The following is a 20,789-nucleotide window of genomic DNA, read 5'->3' on the forward strand; positions in this document are numbered from 1 at the left end:
AGTTAATCCATCGCCCAATCCACCAGTACACAATATCATCCTACCAAGCGACCCAGTTAACACTACCCACTTTTGATCTCCAAATAGGACATCACAATTATCGTCATCTAATTGCTCAACCAAAATCAAATGACTCTTGAGCTTTGGGGTGCATCTCATGTTTATCAAGATCCAAGCATAATTCAAGTGTCTAACCATGAGATCACCAATACCCTCAATATCAAGTGTACTTTCATTCGCAACTCAAATTTTACTGGAGTATTCCTTGAAGTTCGCCATCTCATTCATGTATTGGGTAACATGATACGAGGCTCCCGAATTTCAAATCCAAGATTCGTCAAGAACCTATTCTTAGCACATCAACGCATCTTCGATCACCGTAGTCACCATGCCCCCCACCCGACTTAAGAATCGGGCACTTTAACTTATAGTGACCAACTTATTGTCAATTCCAACACACCACGTTTTTGATCTTTGATGGATTTCTTGACCTATCTCTTCCCCGATTAACACTTAGAACCGAACCCGAAACCCCATTCGAATATTTCCTACGAATACCTTCACTATAAATCAAATCAAGGATTCCTTCAAAAATGATTTCAGTAGTTCTGGATGAACCACTAACCGCCGTAACTATACCGGCCCAACTATCGGGCAATGAAGATAGCAAAAACAATACTTCAAGCTCATCATCAAATTTAATATTCACCGATTTCAACCGAGTTAAAATCGAATTAAATTCGTTAAGATAACCCTCCGCCGAGGAACCCTCAATCAACCTACCGTTGAACAGTTGCCGAATCAAGAAAACTTTGTTCAAAGTGGATGGATTTTCATACATGTTGAATAACACCGCAATCAATCCCGCGGTTGTGGTTTGACCCACAATGTTGTATGCAACATTCTTAGCCAGAGAAAGCCGAACAACCCCGGGGGCTTGCCTATCCAACAACTCCCACTTGCCTTGAGCCATCTCTTCCTATTTAACACCCTTTAACGGTTCATAAAGTTTCTTTTGATAGAGTGCATCTTCAATTTGCATCTTCCAAAAGCTAAAATCATTCCCATCAAACATATCAATTTTAACATCACTCGTTTCCTTCATTGTTCCCGTAAAACCGAACCGAGGCTCTTGATACCGATTGTTAGAAATAAAGCATATGAGGCCTAATGACACTTGATAACCCTACGTTATCAAACTCACTGACAACAAACGGATTTAAGTGAAGAACACGAATAAAAATAGCAAAAACAATAAAACACGATAATTTAACGAGGTTATATGTAATCACGAATGCTTACTTTAATCCTCGGCCACCAAAGAGAGTGCTTTTATTGATAATTTTTGTGCATACATGAATGGGTAACAATAGGATGCTTAAATAGGCAAAAAAATATAAGGAAATAGCTTTGAGAGCAAGAAAACGCATTTTCTAGAAAATTCTCCCATCCAGTCTCGACTCGCGATCCCGAGTCTCCATGCACAACCAATCTCGTGATTGCGAGATTCATGTCGAACAGAAACTCCACTAGCGAATTTGGAACTCGAGATCTTAAACCTTGTGCAACAATTGTCGACTTTTTATTTCCTTGTTTAATTCAATTCGCACTTCTAACAGTCGAGTTCTATCTTTTAAGGAAAAATATGAACTGAGTCGATTTTTTTTAGATTCATAAATTAATGTTCATGGCATTTTGCATGTGAAGCATATGTTTATACTCTATTCATAGTTTTAAGATTTATTGTTCATGCAACATTGTATGATGTGTATTAATGTAATTGAAAAAAATTCTATTTAAATATTGTATATGTTTTTATCTGATTATACACAAACTCATGATTCTTTTTTTACCCATAAATGGTTAACCAAATTCACCGTTTTTACTTAGTGATTAACCAGTTTAGCCGAATTAACCAAACCGTTATTTACCGCGCTAAACTGTTAAAGTTTTTCATTAACTGAAGTATAGGTTATGGGGACGGTTTTCATACATAACCTCCTCAAATTGTCCTATGCACAATAACAAAATTAATAAAAACAAAATAACTATACAAGAAAATAATATGAAATCGTATACTTATACACTTATAGTTAATAGTTAAAGTTAACTTGTAAGTAAAAACTAGTGGTCAATGCCCGTGCGTTGCACGGGGCATGTTTGATGGAGGACACATTGGTTGACGTTAACGGTACCTTCAAACAATGTCTAATAGGCACAAAGTGCCGGGGGTCGATGAGCTGCCAAAATATTTGGTTTCATTGTTTTTTCCATATTAGTTTGACATAGTAATGAAGGACAGAGTAAATGTGTATTCCAACAATTACAAATGACATTTGTGCTAAGATAAACCTATGAGGCATGTTAGAGACGTGATTCAAGAGACTCTAACAGTTTAATTGAATATGCAGCATAGTCTTCAGAACAAAGCAGATCACCAGCATTCAAGTGTGTTGAGCGGCAACGTTATGCCTATATAGACTGATTGTGATTGGAAAGTAGGCCGATTAAGTGATAGCACTCCTGATCTATCACAGATATGCTGCAGGAATAGAATGTGTATTTTTTTAGTTGATCCTCTGGACGAAGATGGACCGGAGACCTGCACTAATAAATGGTTAATTGTATGTTTCCCAGTGCTGTGTTAAAAGGCTATACAGTAACCATAACCAATGAATATATTTAAGAGGTGTAGAACTACAAATAGGGTGGGCAACACATTGTATGAATTATGAAGCATCAACGGAATATAAACACAGAAGTTTACCCACAAATAAAAGTATAATCAGCATAAACAATAAGAACAACTATAGCTGGTACACATTACATGATGACCCGCATACTATAGAAGAGTCACGAGGCTGTTCACTTTAGTCGGTTAACTGGTATAGACGATATGTAACCTTGGGGAACAGTCACATCATATACATGTTATTGTATACTTTTAAAAAACCAGGAACATTTATACAGCAGATTAATGAGTAAATTTAAACATGTAATTGTTAGTTTTCCCTAACAGAGGCAAAGATCATATACTCTTTGTATAGAGACTTTCAAGGGTGTAATCTTTAAAAGACAGTCAGGCTAAACATTTACTGTCTGGTGTGAGGGGATTGGGGCCTAAAGATATACAAAGTGGGAAAAATACAGTTTCGTTATCCTAAAATGGGTCGACTCTATAATGGGGACATATGGGCATTCAAAGAATATAATTATTAAATATACAGGATTGAGTAATTGGATACAAATAGCTAAGCAATGAAATGAAGCTAATGGGATTACACAGATTGTATTAGGGACCAAAAAGCAAACCCGCGAATCAGGAGTTGATTTTGTTGATAATGCCAGCACCTGCAGATGTCTGTATACCGTGAGGGTCAGATAACAGTGCCACCTGAGGAATAGTATGTATGTTAGGGTAGCTGGGGGAAATGCATTTGAAATAAATAGGTAATAGGATCAGTTAATATAAAAGGCAAAAGACAGGGCAAACCTTTAGATATTTTGTTTAAGGTTGTGGAAGGTTTCCTTGTAAACGACGTTTCTTGTGTGATTAGGAAGCCGCCTTTCATTATCACCAACCATGACTATTTTTATACCATCGGGGTTAGTGACTCTTGATAGTGCGACTTATAGTTGTCCGTGGCTGAAAGCTAGTTTCGGCAAGTAGATGTCGACAAAGTCTAGTGATTGGCCCTAGCTCTTGTTAATCGTCATGGCATAGCATGGCCTAACAGGAAATTGAATGCGCTGCATAACAAAAGGCCACTTTGTTTGGGCAGAAGTTAGCACAATTCTGGGTATAATGACCATATTACCTACATGGGATCCGGTAATGATGCGCGTTTGAATAACTAATTTTTGGAAGTCTGTTATGATTAGACGGGTCCCGTTACACATGTCAGCACTGGGATATAAATTTTGCAACAACATTATTGGTTGACCTATCTTGAGTTTCAGCTTGTGAGGAGGTACCCCGGGGAAATTCAATTTATTTAAATATTCAACCGGGTACGATTGGTGCTGATCGATTGCATCGGTTGAGCCTTTGCATATTTCATCCGAGCTTTTGTATATCATAGTTTATCCCTGTAGCTTCTTAAACATATGCTTGTTTATCTGGTCTGCATCATCATTGCGGGGTGTTAAAATTGCTCTTTCACGCAAGTAGTCTTCGTTTTTATGCCTTTGAATAAAATCAGGGAAAATGGTATCTACGATCGCGTCAATTGGAGGTTTCTCTGATTTTACTATGAATTGGTCTGGAATCTCTATCCATGTTGGTTCCTCTTCTCCATCTTTACATACCGCTGGAACCTAACCGTCTCCAATATCTAGTACCCATTTATTGAATTGCTGTTTTCGAGGATCTACGTGACCATCTGCTGTGTATTCGTTGACCCACATAATGCGGGAGAGGGTGTGGAGTTGACAGTGTTGCCATAAATCAAATCGGTTAATGCAAGCTTGTACAACTTCCTGTCTTTTTCCTTTCGGTATCACGGGTAATATTTGTCTGAAATCACCCCCAAGTAGAATAGGCATTTCGCCAAATAGCTTACCTCTGTTTACCTCATTCTTAGCACCCAAAATATCCTTTAGGGTTTTGTCCAAAGCCTCAAATCCAAACCTCTGAGTCATGGGGGCTTCGTCCCAAATGATTAACCTGACTTGTTGCATCAGTTCTGCAAGATGGGTTTTTTTGTTTTATACCACACATGCTGTTCTCCATAAGGTCAAGAGGGATGACGAATCTACCGTGGGCAGTCCGGCCTTCCGGTAAAAGTAGTGAAGCGATGCCTGCATATATAGATTGTTATTTTTTGCATATGATCCAAAAATGCATTTGGTGTTTCTACTGTTAATGATGGTGAGGCGTCAAACGCACAAAAATTAGTTAGTTTTATATATATAATTGATAATTTTTTTAGTTTTTCATGTATCATTATTTTTTGTAATGTAAAGAGGTTTTATCTAATAATTGAAAAAAAAGATTAAGAGCATTAAAGTGTAAATCATATTTATAGTGATTTTTTTAGAAACCAACAAAATGTATTTGAAAAGTAAATTAGTAATATAAGATCATTATTTTATTATTATAAGGAGTTTGATCTAATAAATGAAAAAAGTTGAAGAGAGTTAGAGTATTAGAGGATAAATCATATTTATGACTTATAATTCAACTTATTTGAGTTTAAAGGGAAATTACCTGAGGATGCCACTGCTAGGGCTATCAGTTTTTCGGACCTTAACTTTGTAAGAATGGTATTGTAGACAAAAGTTTTCCCGGTACCTCCGGGACCATATAAGAAAAAAAGGCCGCCTGCTTGCTGTGTTACAGCTAAAATGACTTGATTATAAATGTTAAGTTGTTCTGGGTTGAGGGAGGCGTAAAGGGTCTGATGCTCATTCTTCAATTCTGCTAGATTGTAGTTTAACTCTTCGCGAATTAGACGATTGTCGAGTTGCGTTAGGAGGTCAGGGTCAGGTTGGGGTACATCCAGGAAATCTCCTAATGATTTACCATTTTTGTTCAAGATACCTTGAATTTCCAATAAACAATAGTTTCTAAGTTGAGACTCACTCAAGATCAAATCAGGGAAGTTGTATAGTGTGATGACCCGGATTTTTCCGACTACTTGATTATACTATCTACATGATTTAATAATTCCGAATTGATAAGCAATGAATTTTAATAAGTCTTGAACCTCCGGAAAGAGTTTTACACAAGATTTTGGTCACCCTTTTATTCCTACGATTCACGAACATCATAACTTGTATTAATTATATATGTATGTATATATATATGTATATATATATATATATATATATATATATATATATATATATATATATATATATATCTTGAAAATATGATAATTAAATATCTCATTAAGTATATTAACATGGTATTATATATACATTTTTATACTACTAATTTAAAGAGTTTTCGAACAATATATATTTTACTTTTTAAACGACGTAATTAACTTATGTTAAAATGTATTTACATACAATGTATTATGAGTATAAATACATCCTTAAAAGTATTGAATACACTTAATAATATACAAATACAGATAAGGGATAGCTATATTCATATTTCCATTCATTTTTCTCAAGAATTCTACTCGTATTTATACGCGTATTATACGCAGCTTCTAGAAGTATTTACTATTGGTATATACTAATTGAAATCTATAATTACGTATTTATATGGTATTTATACGCGTATTATACGCAACTTCTAGAAGTATTTACTATTGGTATATACGAATAGAAATCTACAATTATTGATGTATTATGTCATGCATGACCTAATGGATTTTAACTTATACTAGATATTTTTCACAAAACAAAAAAATTACAACTAGTATATAAAGACACCATGTTTGATCAAAATTTTACCATTCCATTTTCTAATTTTTACTTCAAGTTTACTTACACACATATACTCTCTCTAGTTCTGGTATCCCTTTCTTTGTTCTTCATATATTTCTAGCAAGTTCAAGCTTCAAAATTAAGGTATTAACCTTCTCTAAACTATTGTTCAATTCATATGTTTATAGCTATCTATATAAGAGTTTATAAACTAGAACATAGTTTAGTTGATTCTAAACTAGTTTGAAAAACTAATCTAATCTTTCTAACTTAACTCTAATAACACTTATTTATATGTATTATGATGTTATATTAAGTTAATATAAGAACTTATAACTTGTACATATGAAGAACACCTTGAAACTTAACACATATCGTTTAATCTCCATTCGGTAAAAAGCGGGTTGTTTTAGGTTGGGAATTAAAAACCTATCTTAGACTTTGAGTTCGAGGCTAAGACTTAGGAAATATGTTAATATATGTAATTAAGACTTCCAGTAATTTTTTCATGATTTTAGACAAAGTGAAAGTATTTTATCAAAAATCATATATTGGGTGGATGTCGGGATTCTTCCAAATCTGACCACCGACACAAAAAGAGGGTAAAAATCTAAAGATTACTACTTGGGCTGAACTTTTCAAATTAGTTTTGAAAAATTAACTTCTTAAGGAATCCATAGCAATTTGATTCACTTTAAACGGAGTTGTAATGATTATTTGGCGAGCAAAACAAAATCTACTAAAATTAACTTTATATGGACGAAATTTATCTTATAAAAACTATATTAACCATATTCTTGCTAACTTTTCCCATATCCTATATATATTTGGACATGTTATCATTAGTATAACAAAATATTATAATCTTGGTTGATTCCGAGATTGTATATATATAATAATCTTGGTACGTTCCATGACAATACATATACAATACGTTTTAATAAATCCTAAGTCAACACGTCTCTGGATTGATGCAAGACAATATGTACACAATACTTCGTGGGTTAATTCTAAGATTATATATATATATATATATATATATATATATATATATATATATATATATATATATATATATATATATATATATATATATATATATATATATATATATATACCGATTATTGGACTGTCGGACTTTTCGGACTATTTTGAACTACTAACAAAGGACTACTAACAATGGACTACTAACATAAAATGTTAAAAATTATTTTATAAGTATTCTATGAACTTGCTATATTAATTTTGTTCGCATGTATTATTATCCAAATCATTATTATTGATATAGGTTTGTGAATCCAAGGACGTCGGCTATATTTTAATAAGTTGAAAACTTGTTAAAACTACACTTTTACGACAGTGAGTATATAGTCCCATTTTTAAACTCTTCAAATATTTTGGGATGAGAATACATGCATCTTTTGTTTTTCGAAATAGACACAAGTACTTAAATATATATTCTATGTTGAGTTGTACCTTTGTATATATCCCTAATAGTCTGGTAACTATTTGTTACATGTGGTTAACATGTAAGCGCGAATCCTATTGATAGATCTATTGGGTTTGACAACCCCACTCGGGCTAGTTAGTACTAGTTCATAACGGGTGTTTAGTACTTCATTTTACTACACTTGGTACGGTGTAGAGATAACTTTGAAAAGGGAATATGCACGGAAAACATCTGTTAAGTATAGTTACTGGGCGCTCAGCAACATATAGAATATCTTTGCAGAAACGTTTATAACATGAAATCTTGTGGTCTATTATTATATCTTATACTGGCTTTAAAACCTATATCTCACCAACCTTTATGTTGATAGTTTAGGCATGTTTATTCTCTGGTCTTTAAAAGTCTTCCGCTGATTGCTTGCTCATGGTGTTGCATGGCGTCGTTCATGCTTGTGTTTAAAGAAAGTTGCATTCTAATAAACATTATCTTTGTCATGTAATATATTTGGCTATTATGCCCACGTTGTAATATTCCAAAACTTATGTATTCGGGGATCATTTCTCAAATGATCGCCCACATGTTTAAAACTTTCATTTATATATGAAAGGTTTGGTCGTTATGAAATAAGGATGCAATATTTTATAAAATACATCATATAGAGGTCAAATACCTCGCTATTGAGATCAATGAATAACGTACCTCGTTAGAGTAATATGAACGGGTCGTTTCAATTGGTATCAGAGCGTTGGTCTTAGCGAACCAGGTTTTGCATTAGTGTGTCTAACTAATAGTTGTTAAGATGCATTAGTGAGTCTGGACTTCGACCGTGTCTGCATGTCAAGAGTTTTGCTTATCATTTCTTGTCGGAAATTACCTGCTTATCATTCTTAGTCTAGACATGTCTTAATGCATTGATTGCATGGATAATGTATAGACAAATTCATATCTTAGAGTATATGTTACTGTAAACTTTGCCTGACAGGTTCCGAAAGTTCCTCTGTAATCTGCGGAATCCCTTGTACTATATATAGGAATTCTATGTAATTAGAATATCATCCAATATCCGAAAATCTTTTCATATCAAAAATACCTTATCTAACCGTGTAAGATGAATTCCGCTACTAGTTCGAGTTTCTCGGATTCTGACAGCTATTTCGATATGGATTTCTACCTGAGCTCTGAAAGCAGTGTAACCGAAATGGATCAACCAATTAGCCATCATCAATTCTAGATGAATTGGGGATGGGTTCGTAGCCGACTCAATCAATAGAGACAAGAAGAAGGCGATCCTTTCCATCAACCAAATTTCCCTCTTGGCGAAGAACCTGAAGCACTTACTATTATAAACCTTTTTCATCCGCTCGTTCCAACCGCCAATCATCCCGGAGTAATATAAGAAGTCAACGAGCTTCGCCCTCGAGTAGTGACTTTGGAGAGTATGATGCACAACTTGCAGGCATCACAGACATCACCAGCATCAGTACCAACAGCACCTATACCACCAACAAAAACATCCGCATCACTCGCCTCAACATAACAATCCGTACCTCGAGCATAATCTTCGTCCAACATCTCTCATTTTTGTTCTGTATATCGTTCTACATCAACATCATACGCCTCGAAGACACCAAGGAAAACAACAAACGATGAAGTATTGATTCATAACTTCATTGGAGAAATATTTCGCGGCGATTATCGTTCATATCATATGAAGCGTCCCATTCATATCGAATATAAATGTCACGTACTCATTGGTGTCATTGCCAGTTATTGATCTCTATATGTGACATTTTTCAAAATCTGCATTCGTTTTTATAATACAAACCATAACCTTTATTATAATCAAAGGTTCAAACAGCATAATAATGATTACCGTTCAGCGATAATGTTAGTTTTACAAACTTTACATTTGATAATAACAATACGATTTCCAACATATTTTACATTACAAATCTTCCGATATGCAATTTTATTTTTGATACAAATATGCATACTCCAAATCCTGCTTAAATTCGGCATAATGCAGCGGAAGCTTTTAATTATCACCTGAGAATAAACATGCTTAAAACGTCAACATAAAGTTGGTGAGATATAGGTTTAATGCTAGCAGCGTTATAAATATAGACCACAAGATTTAATATACATAAATGTTTTAATAAAAATATTCTAAGTGGTTGAGCACTTGATAACCATACTTAACATTTAATCAACGTCGCATATTCCCTTTATTATGAAATCTCACTACACTGTACCAAGTGTAGTCACCAAAACGAAGTACTGTGCAACCGTTGAATACTGGTCGTCCAGTCCGGTTGGGGTGTCAGGCCCGATAGATCTATCAACAGGATTCGCGTTTACAATACCGCATGTAAATAGTAGTTACCAAGTTACAGGGAAGTATTCCAGTGGTACAACTCAACGTAGAATATATATTTTTAATCACTTGTGTCCATAACGTAATTCATAAAATGCATGTATTCTCATCCAGAAATATTTAGAGTTTAAAAGTGGGACTATATACTCACTTTTGCCTTGAAGATATTTAACACGACTTGGTCTCCGATAGATATCACGAACCTAACCATATATATAATATATTAACATATTTTTTTTTCCAAATAATTGTTACATATATACTTATAATACTTTTAATATCTATTAGTCCGTAGTTAGCAGTCCGATGTTAGTGGTCCACAATTAGTTGCTCAATAAAATAAATAAAGACCCCATTGTATTTGTATTGATCAGAATTAATCTCGACCCATGGTACCATGTTGTCAAATGACGTGTTGCGTACATAAAGTACCGTGTTGTCAAATGACGTGTTGCGTACAATCATGAGGTCTTATAATTAATCTTCTCGGGTTGTTTACGGGTGATCTTGAAATATATAAAATCAAATCATAAGTAAATATATATAAAATATCATATTAGTTAGAAAGGATATGATTAGTTTAGTTTTACTCCAATTAATTTCGTAGCTAAACTAGCTTCGGATACCCAATTTTGTTTTAGCCGTAGTTTCTTCAATATAACTCCGTTTTTGTTGGTTCAACTTGCCACTTCCTTGGATCAAGTCATTATTTATGAATATAAATTGTAAATACCTTAGTTTGTATTCAAAATCACAGGTTATAGGTCAAACTTTGGTAAATCTTATGAAAGTGATCATTTCCGTCATAAAAAAAACATCTAGATGATCATTTTTATAAAAATACTTACACTTTGAGTTATACCATGAAATTTTTATATATTAACATATTCATAAGAAATATCATTTTTCCAGAATATAAACTTCCAATTCAAAGTTTAAGATGATTTTTAATTATCCAACCCAAAACAGCCCCCGGTTGCACTCCGACGACGTAGATGCAGTTTTAAGGTGTTCTTTGTAAAAACAAGTTGTATCTTGTTAAGTTAGCATATGTTTATGATATATTACAGGTCTTGAAGTTTTTTAAAAGTCAAGTTAGAAGGATCTATTTAGTTTGCAAATAAGTTTAAAATCATTCAAACTATGTTCTTGTTGTTATAATTTATAACCCAAAATAAGATAGCTATATGAATATGAATCGAATAAGATTATGAACAAGGTTACTACCTCAAGTTACTTGGATAAAGCTACTAGAAAGGAAGTATAATTCTTGATCCTAAAGAGTGGTGAAGTTGGATTGAAAGATTGGAAGTAATATTGCAACTTCTTGATTCTAGGTTGTTTTTATGATGATTAAAGCTTGTAATTGAAGCTAAATGATGGGGAAAATGCTTGGAGATGATCAAGTATGAAGTTAGGAGTGTTTTGAGAGAGAAATGGGAGTGTAAGTATGAGAAAATGGAATGAAGAAATGGTGTTCATGCATAAAAACGTTTTTAGGTTATAAAGAAAGAAAATATTCCTAATTTTGTTTTCTTGCTAAATAATTCATGCTACTTGACAAATGGTTGGTTCCACATGTTCCTTAATCATTTAAGGCTACTAAGGATGATAATTGATGTGTATATACCAATAATATATACATCTAGAAGCTGCGTACAATACGGTTACATATACCCTAGGTATACGTGTAGAAATCTTGAGGAAACAGAACGAGAATTCAATTATAACTATCTTTTGTGAATATTCTTATATTGTTTTATGTATTTAAGCCCTTTAAAAGTGATTAAATACGTATTTATACGATACTTGTATAAGCATTATAGGTTATAGGTATATATGTCAAAGAACGTTACGTATAGTTACCGTTTTGAAAACTTAAGTTAGTAGTCTCAAAGTATACTTATAACTAATTGTTATTAGTACACAATGAGATGTTAAACCATCCTTAGATCATTTTAAATATGTATAAATACGTATATGTACACAATCGTATAATTATTGTATGTTATATAGTTCGTGATATCATCTATCAAATTGGACGGTCAAACGTTGTGTAAAACTCTTTTCAAAAACACAAGACTCAACAATTTAGATTGCTTATCATGTTGGTAATGTGTAATTTATGTATATATTAATCTTATATGTATAAAACGATTGGAAAAATCCGGGTCGTTACAGTACCTACCCGTTAAATAAATTTCGTCCCGAAATTTTAAAGTTGTACCTATTTTGCGTTCTCGGGAAACAAATGTGGGTACTTTTGTTTCATCTGATCCTCTCATTCCCAAGTAAACTTGGGCTCCCTTCGAGCATTCCAACGAACCTTAACGATTGGTATGTTGCTCTGCTTGAGCTGTTTAACTTCATGGTCCATGATTTCGACTGGTTCTTCTATGAATTGTAGTTTCTCGTCGACTTGGATTTCTTCAAGAGGAATGGTGACGTCTTCCTTTGAAAGACACTTCTTAAGGTTTGAAACGTGAAACGTATTATGTACTCCGGCGAGTTGTTGTGGTAACTCGAGTCGATAAGCTACCGGTCCAATGCGTTCGATGATCTTGAACGGGCCTACATACCTTGGGTTCAGTTTACCCCTTTTGCCGAAATGTATTACACCTTTCCAAGGTGACACCTTTAGCATAACCATGTCACCGATCTGAAACTCTAATGGTTTCCTTCAGACATCGGTGTAGCTCTTTTGGCGACTACGGGCTGTTTTCAATCTCTCCTTGATTTGTACTATCTTCTCAGTAGTTTCGTGTATGATTTCGGGACCAGTTAATCGTCGATCTCCTACATCATTCCAACAGATAGGGGATCTACACTTCCTTAAATAAAGTGCTTCAAATGGTGCAGCTTTAATGCTCGCATGATAACTATTATTATACGAGAATTCTTCTAATGGTAGATATTTATCCCATCCGTTTCCAAAATCGATCACACATGCCCTGAGCATGTCTTCAAGACTCTGAATTATTCTTTCACTCTACCCGTCAGTTTGCAGATGATATGCAGTGCTCATATCCAAATGAGTTCCCAGGGCCTCCTGTAGTGATTGCCAGAACTTTGATGTAAATCTACTATCACGATCGGATATAATGGAAATAGGTATTCCATGCCTTGAAACAATTTCCTTTATGTAAAATCGTAATAGTTTCTCCATTCTATCCGTTTCTTTTATAGGCAAGAAATGTGCAGATTTGGTGAGACGATCAACTATTACCCAAATGGTGTCATAACCCCATGCAGTATTGGGTAACTTCGTGATAAAATCCATGGTAATACCGTCCCACTTCCATTCTGAGATTTCTGGTTGTTGAAGTAACCCTGACGGCTTCTGGTGTTCTGCTTTGACTTTGGAACAAGTTAAACATTCCCTGACATATGTTGCAACGTCTGTCTTTAAATTAGGCCACCAATAATGCGTCTTAAGATCTTGATACATCTTTCCAACTCCAGGATGTATCGAGTATCTTGTCTTATGTGCCTCATTCAATATCAACTTCCTTAATCCACCCAACTTTGGTACCCAAATACGTTTTGCAAAATATCGAATTCCATCTTCCCGTATAACGAGTTGCTTCTCATACTTCTTCATTATTTCATTTCCTATGTTTTCTTTAGTAAGAGCTTCTCGTTGAGCCTCTTTGATTTGTGAGTTGAGATTCATGCGAATTTTTATGTTCATCGCTCGTACTCGAATTGGCTCTCATTCCTTTCTGCTTAGAGCGTCGACCACTACATTCGCTTTCCCAAGATGATAGTGAATCTCACAATCATAGTCGTTTATCAGCTCGACCCACCTACGTTTCCTCATGTTCAGCTGTTTTTGATCGAAAATATGTTGAAGGCTTTTATGATCGGTAAACACAGTGCATTTAACCCCATATAAGTAGTGTCTCCGTATCTTCAATGCAAACACTACTGCTCCAAGTTCTAAATCATGCGTCGTATAATTTCGCTCGTGAATCTTCAATTGTCGGGCTGCGTACGCAATAACTTTCTTTCGTTGCATAAGGACGCAACCAAAACCTTGTTGCGAAGCGTCACAATATATCTCAAAATCATCGCTCCCTTCAGGTAACGATAAAATAGGTGCCGTAGTCAACTTCTTCTTTAGTAATTGAAATGCACTCTCCTGCTCAGAAGTCCATTCGTACTTCTCCCCTTTTTGCGTTAACGCTGTTAATGGTTTAGCTATTCGGGAAAAATCGTGAATAAACCTTCTATAATAACCGGCTAAACCCAAAAAATTGACGTATTTGTGTTGGTGTCTTAGGAGTCTCCCACTTTTCAATGGCCTCAATTTTAGCTGGATCAACCTGAATTCCTTTGCTACTAACAACATGACCAAGAAATTGCACTTCTTTCAACCAAAACGCACACTTAGAAAATTTAGCGTATAACTGTTATTTTCTTAACAATTCTAATACCAACCTTAAATGCTGCTCATGCTCTTGCTCATTTTTGGAATAGATGAGAATATCGTCAATGAAAACGATAACAAACTTATCTAGATACGGACTACAAACTCAATTCATGAGGTCCATGAATACAGCTAGCGCATTCGTTAATCCAAATGGCATGACCAAAAATTCGTAATGACCATAGCGTGTCCGGAAAGCAGTTTTCGGAATATCTTCTTCTTGGACGCGTAGTTGATGATAGCCCGATCTTAGATCGATTTTCGAATAAACACATGATCCTTGCAGTTGATCAAATAAGTCGTCAATTCTCGGTAGTGGATACCGATTCTTGATAGTTAACTTATTTAATTCACGGTAATCTATACACATTCGGAAGGATCTATCTTTCTTCTTGACAAATAAAATCGGAGCTCCCCACGGTGAAGTGCTCGGTCGAATGAAACCACGGTCCAGTAATTCTTGTAACTGGCTTTGTAACTCTTTCATCTCAGATGGTGCAAGTCTGTATGGAGCACGAGCCACTGGTGCAGCTCCTGGTACTAGATCTATTTGAAATTCTATAGATCTAAATGGAGGTAATCCCGGCAACTCTTCCGGAAAGACTTCAGGAAAATCTTTTGCTACAGGCACGTCGTTGATGCTCTTCTCTTTTTCCTTCGTTTTGACTTTATTAACATGTGCTAAGATTGCATAGCACCCTTACTTCAAGCACTTTTGGGCTTTCAAACAACTAATGAGTTTTAGCTTTGAATTACCCTTCTCTCCATAAATCATTACTGGCGTTTTATCCTTACGAGGAATGCGAATTGCCTTCTTGGCACACACAACTTCAGCTCCTATTTTGGACATCCAGTTCATGCCGACTATTACATCAAAACTTCCTAATTCTATGGGTATCAAATCAATTTTAAACGTTTCTCCGGCTAAATTTATTTTACAATCACGGCAAATTTTATCGGCTTTAATTAGTTTACCATTAGCTAACTCAATCATGTACTTAGCATCTAGAGGTAATGATGAACAATTCAATTTAGCGTAAAAGTCTCTACACATATAACTTCTATCAGCAGCAGTATCAAATATAATAGATGCTGATAAGTTATTAATGGTAAACGTACCCGTAACAAGCTCTGGGTCTTCACACGCCTCTCTAGCATTAATAATAAATGCTCTTCCACGTGCAGATCCATTATTCTTCTCTAGATTCGGGCACTGGCTCTTATAATGACCCTATTTTCCACACCCATAACAAGTAACAGTGGCCAAGGCAATTCTATTTGCATTGGTGGCAGAAGTCTTGGTGTCATTTGTAATTGTAACGGGAACCCTACAATCTTCAGTAAGATGACCCCTTCGATTACAATTGTTGCATACCACATTACAATAACCAGAGTGATGTTTGTAGCATCTGTTACATAAAGGATTTCGTCCCTTGTAACCTGAGCTTGAACCACTACCCCCACCTTGCGTGGTTTCTTGTTTCTTGTTGGATTGTTGATGATTACCTTCCCACTTTCTTTTATTTTCCGATGTCTTGAGATCAGTGTTCTTATCCAGAATAATCTGGTCCATCAACTCGTTTGCCGTGGTGATGGCTTCGTGAATAGTCTTGGGTTTCGATGCTGTAACATTTACCTTGACATTTTTAGGCAAACCATATTTGTACAGTTCTATCTTCCGTTCTTCGGTTGGTACCAATTCGGGACATAGCAAAGCTAATTCCATGAATCGCTGATTGTAGTTGGTGATTCAATACCAACAACTTTCAGGCTTCGTAATTCAGCTTCCAACTTCCTAACCTCGTTCCTTGGACAATACTCGTTGATTAGCATTGTTTTGAATTCTTCCCATGGAGTATCATAAGCTACATCTCCTCCTACGGCCTTCACATAGTTTTTCCACCACGTGAGTGCACTATCTTGTAGGGTGCACGATGCATACTTGGTCATGTCCTTCTCAATACAACCACTGATTTTAAACACAGACTCAATCTTTTCGATCCACCGGGTTAAACTGACCAGTCCTTCTGTTCCACTGAATGATGAGGGCTTGCAACCTTGAAAAGTTTTGTAGGTGCATCCGACACGAGGATTTGGGTTAACTGCAGCACCTCTTGCAGCCTCGACCCATAACATTCTGTCGTTCACTCATTGATTGATGAGTTCCTTGATTTCTTGTTCCATCATTCGGTTCAATCGCGCCATAATCTTCAATAAGAATGAAAAAAAATAATTATTCACATGGAATATTATAGATGTAGTGTGTATTTACAGTACATCGTAGCCTATTAATAATATGAACCAGTTATTATTATAAAAGCCTTTTCTTCTTATTAGCGTTTTATAATTATATCTAGGGTAGTACCTACCCGTTAAAGTTCATACTTAATAGCTTAGTACGAAAATCAATTACTACCACCCAAATAATACTCAACCATGGAAAATTATTGCATTTCACACTTCACTATTTTACATATGCTTATCTTAAATCAAACATTAAGCAAACCACACTAGTAATATTATACAAAACGTTATATGATCCCATGGTTTAAAACAACAGCGCATCATTTAACCCAAAACGTTTGTGTTCAAAAAAATCGCTTAACGCTTATCCTGGCTGTCTCCCTGCGTTTTGGATAAGGGGCCGAAGAACTGGATGTCGAGATAGAACTAATAGGAATAGCAGGAATAGGGGTTGAAGTGTCTGGTGGAGTTGGTGCCACAACATCCTCACTAAACTCGGGATTTGGATTTTCCAATTCAGTAGCCTTTCGTTTCTTTCCTCGTTCGAACTTGTCTTTCATAATTTCCTGTATTTCTTCCTCCTCAGGATCACTTTCCAGTTCCTCTTCAATTGATTCATCCAGAAATTGTGAGTCTTCCCCAAAGGTGTCGTTTTCATCGTCAGATAGGTTAATGACTGGAACACTATCTGAGGATTCTGGTTCGGAGTCGCTGAATGTGATAACAAGTTTTAAGCCAGACATCTATCACACAACAACTAGTACGTTAGTACCACATAATATTTACATATTAATTTTTAACCAACAAGGATAAGCAATAGTTTTCGAAATCAGACACGGTCAAAGTCCAGACTAACTAATGCATCCTAACAAACTCGATAAGAGACACTAATGCAAATTTTCTGGTTCTCTAAGACCAATGCTCTGATACCACCTGAAGCGTCCCGATCATATCGAATATAAACGTCACGTACTCATTGGTGTCATTGCGAGGTATTGACCTCTATATGTGACATTTTTCAAAATCTGCATTCATTTTTATAATACAAACCATAACCTTTATTATAATCAAAGATTCAAACAGCATAATAATGATTACCATTTAGCGATAATCTTAGTTTTACAAATTTTACATTTGATAATAACAATACGATTTCCAACATATTTTACATTACAAAACTTCCGATATGCAGTTTTATTTTTGACACAAATATGCATACTCCAAATCCTGCTTAAATTTGGCATAATGTAGTGGAAACTTTTAATTATCACCAGAGAATAAACATGCTTAAAAAGTCAACATAAAGTTGGTGAGATATAGGTTTAATGCTAGCAGCGTTATAAATATAGACCACAAGATTTAATATACATAAACGTTTTAATAAAAATATTCTAAGTGGTTGAGCACTTGATAACCATACTTAACATTTAATCAACGTCGCATATTCCCTTTATTATGAAATCTCACTACACCGTACCAAGTGTAGTCACCGAAACGAAGTACTGTGCAACCGTTGAATACTGGTCATCCAGTCCGGTTGGGGTTGTTAGGCCCGATAGATCTATCAACAGGATTCGCGTTTACAATACCGCATGTAAATAGTAGTTACCAAGTTACAGGGAAGTATGCCAGTGGTACAACTTAACGTAGAATATATATTTTTAATCACTTGTGTCCATAACGTAATTCATAAAATGCATGTATTCTCATCCCGAAATATTTAGAGTTTAAAAGTGGGACTATATACTCACTTTTGCCTTGAAGATATTTAACACGACTTGGTCTCCGATAGATATCACGAACCTAACCATATATATAATATATTAACATATTTTCTTTTCAAATAATCGTTACATATATACTTATAATACTTTTAATATCTATTAATCCGTAGTTAGCAGTCCGATATTAGTGGTCCACAATTAGTTGCTTAATAAAATAAATAAAGACCCCATCGTATTCGTATTGATCAGAATTAATCTCGACCCATGGTACCATGTTGTCAAATGACGTGTTGCTTACATAAAGTACCGTGTTGTCAAATGACGTGTTGCGTACAATCATGAGGTCTTATAATTAATCTTCTCGTGTTGTTTACGGGTGGTCCTGAAATATATAAAATCAAATCATAAGTAAATATATATAAAATATCATATTAATTAGCAAAGATATGATTAGTTTAGTTTTACTCCAATTAATTTTGTAGCTAAACTAGCTTCGGATACCCAATTTTGTTTTAGCCGTAGTTTCTTCAATATAACTCCGTTTTTGTTGGTTCAACTTGCCAATTCCTTGGATCGAGTCATTATTTTTGAATATGAACTGTAAATACCTTAGTTTGCATTCAAAATCACAGGTTATAGGTCAAACTTTGGTGAATCTTATGAAAGTGATCATTTCCGTCATAAAAACAACATCTAGATGATCATTTTTATAAAAATACTTACACTTTGAGTTATACCATGAGATTTTTATATATTAACATATTCATAAGAAATATCATTTTTCCAGAATATAAACTTCCAAATCAAAGTTTAAGATGGTTTTTAAGTATCCAACCCAAAACAGTCCCCGGTTGCACTCCGACGACGTAGATTCAGTTTTAAGGTGTTCTTTGTAAAAACAAGTTGTATCTTGTTAAGTTAGCATATCATTATGATATATTACAGGTCTTGAAGTGTTTTAAAAGTCAAGTTAGAAGGATCTATTTAGTTTGCGAACAAGTTTGAAATCATTCAAACTATGTTCTTGTTATTATAATTTATAACCCAAAATAAGATAGCTATATGAATATGAATTGAATAAGATTATGAACAAGGTTACTACCTCAAGTTACTTGGATAAAGCTACTGGAAAGGAAGTATAACTCTTGATCCTAAAGAGTGGTGAAGTTGGATTGAAAGATTGGAAGTAATATTGCAACTTCTTGATTCTAGATTGTTTTTATGATGATTAAAGCTTGTAATTGAAGCTAAATGATGGGGAAAATGCTTGGAGATGATCAAGTATGATTTTAGGAGTGTTTTGAGAGAGAAATGGGAGTGTAAGTATGAGAAAATGGAATGAAGAAATGGTGTTCATGCATAAAAACGTTTTTAGGTTATAAAGAAAGAAAAGATTCCTAATTTTGTTTTCTTGCTAAATAATTCATGCTACTTGACAAATGGTTGGTTCCACATGTTTCTTAATCATTTAAGTCTGCTAAGGATGATAATTGATGTGTATATACCAATAGTATATACATCTAGAAGCTGCGTACAATACGGTTACATATACCCTAGGTATACGTGTAGAAATCTTGAGGAAACGGAACGAGAATTCAATTATAACTATCTTTTGTGAATATACTTATATTGTTTTATGTATTTAAGCCCTTTAAAAGTGATTAAATACGTATTTATACGATACTTGTATAAGCATTATAGGTTATAGGTATATATGTCAAAGAACGTTACGTATAGTTACCGTTTTGAAAACTTAAGTTAGTAGTCTCAAAGTATACTTATAACTCATTGTTATTAGTACACAATGAGATGTTAAACCATCCTTAGATCATGTTAAATATGTATAAATACGTATATGTATACAATCGTATAATTATTGTATGTTATATAGTTCGTGATATCATCGATCAAATTGGACGGTCAAACGTTGTGTAAAACTCTTTTCAAAAACACAAGACTCAACAATTTGGATTGCTTATCATGTTGGTAATGTTTAATTTATGTAAATATTAATCTTATATGTATAAAACGATCGAAAAAATCCAGGTCATTACATCATGGTTAGTATTATGAAAAATACTAATCAACGGTATTCTTGTGTTTTGAAGGTACAATGCCTCCTCGTCGTGTACCATGCCGTGAAACACCTGAACAAGCTCTACAATGAATGATAACCACCGCCGTAGA

General features: G+C 34.6%; 1 protein-coding gene across 1 annotated transcript; it reads right to left on the reverse strand.

The window, feature by feature from the left end:
• Positions 1-979: 979 nt before the first annotated feature.
• Positions 980-9,403, reverse strand: LOC139902006 (uncharacterized). Its single transcript, XM_071884665.1, has 5 exons — positions 9,286-9,403; positions 5,210-5,542; positions 4,342-4,685; positions 3,226-3,351; positions 980-1,186 (listed from the first exon to the last, which is right to left on the reverse strand). Exons 1-5 carry the CDS (start codon positions 9,401-9,403, stop codon positions 980-982), a joined length of 1,128 nt encoding a protein of 375 aa, XP_071740766.1.
• Between the last annotated feature and the right edge of the window lie 11,386 nt (positions 9,404-20,789).

The sequence above is a fragment of the Rutidosis leptorrhynchoides genome, chromosome 3, assembly GCF_046630445.1.
Source record: "Rutidosis leptorrhynchoides isolate AG116_Rl617_1_P2 chromosome 3, CSIRO_AGI_Rlap_v1, whole genome shotgun sequence".
Taxonomy (NCBI): Eukaryota; Viridiplantae; Streptophyta; class Magnoliopsida; order Asterales; family Asteraceae; genus Rutidosis; species Rutidosis leptorrhynchoides.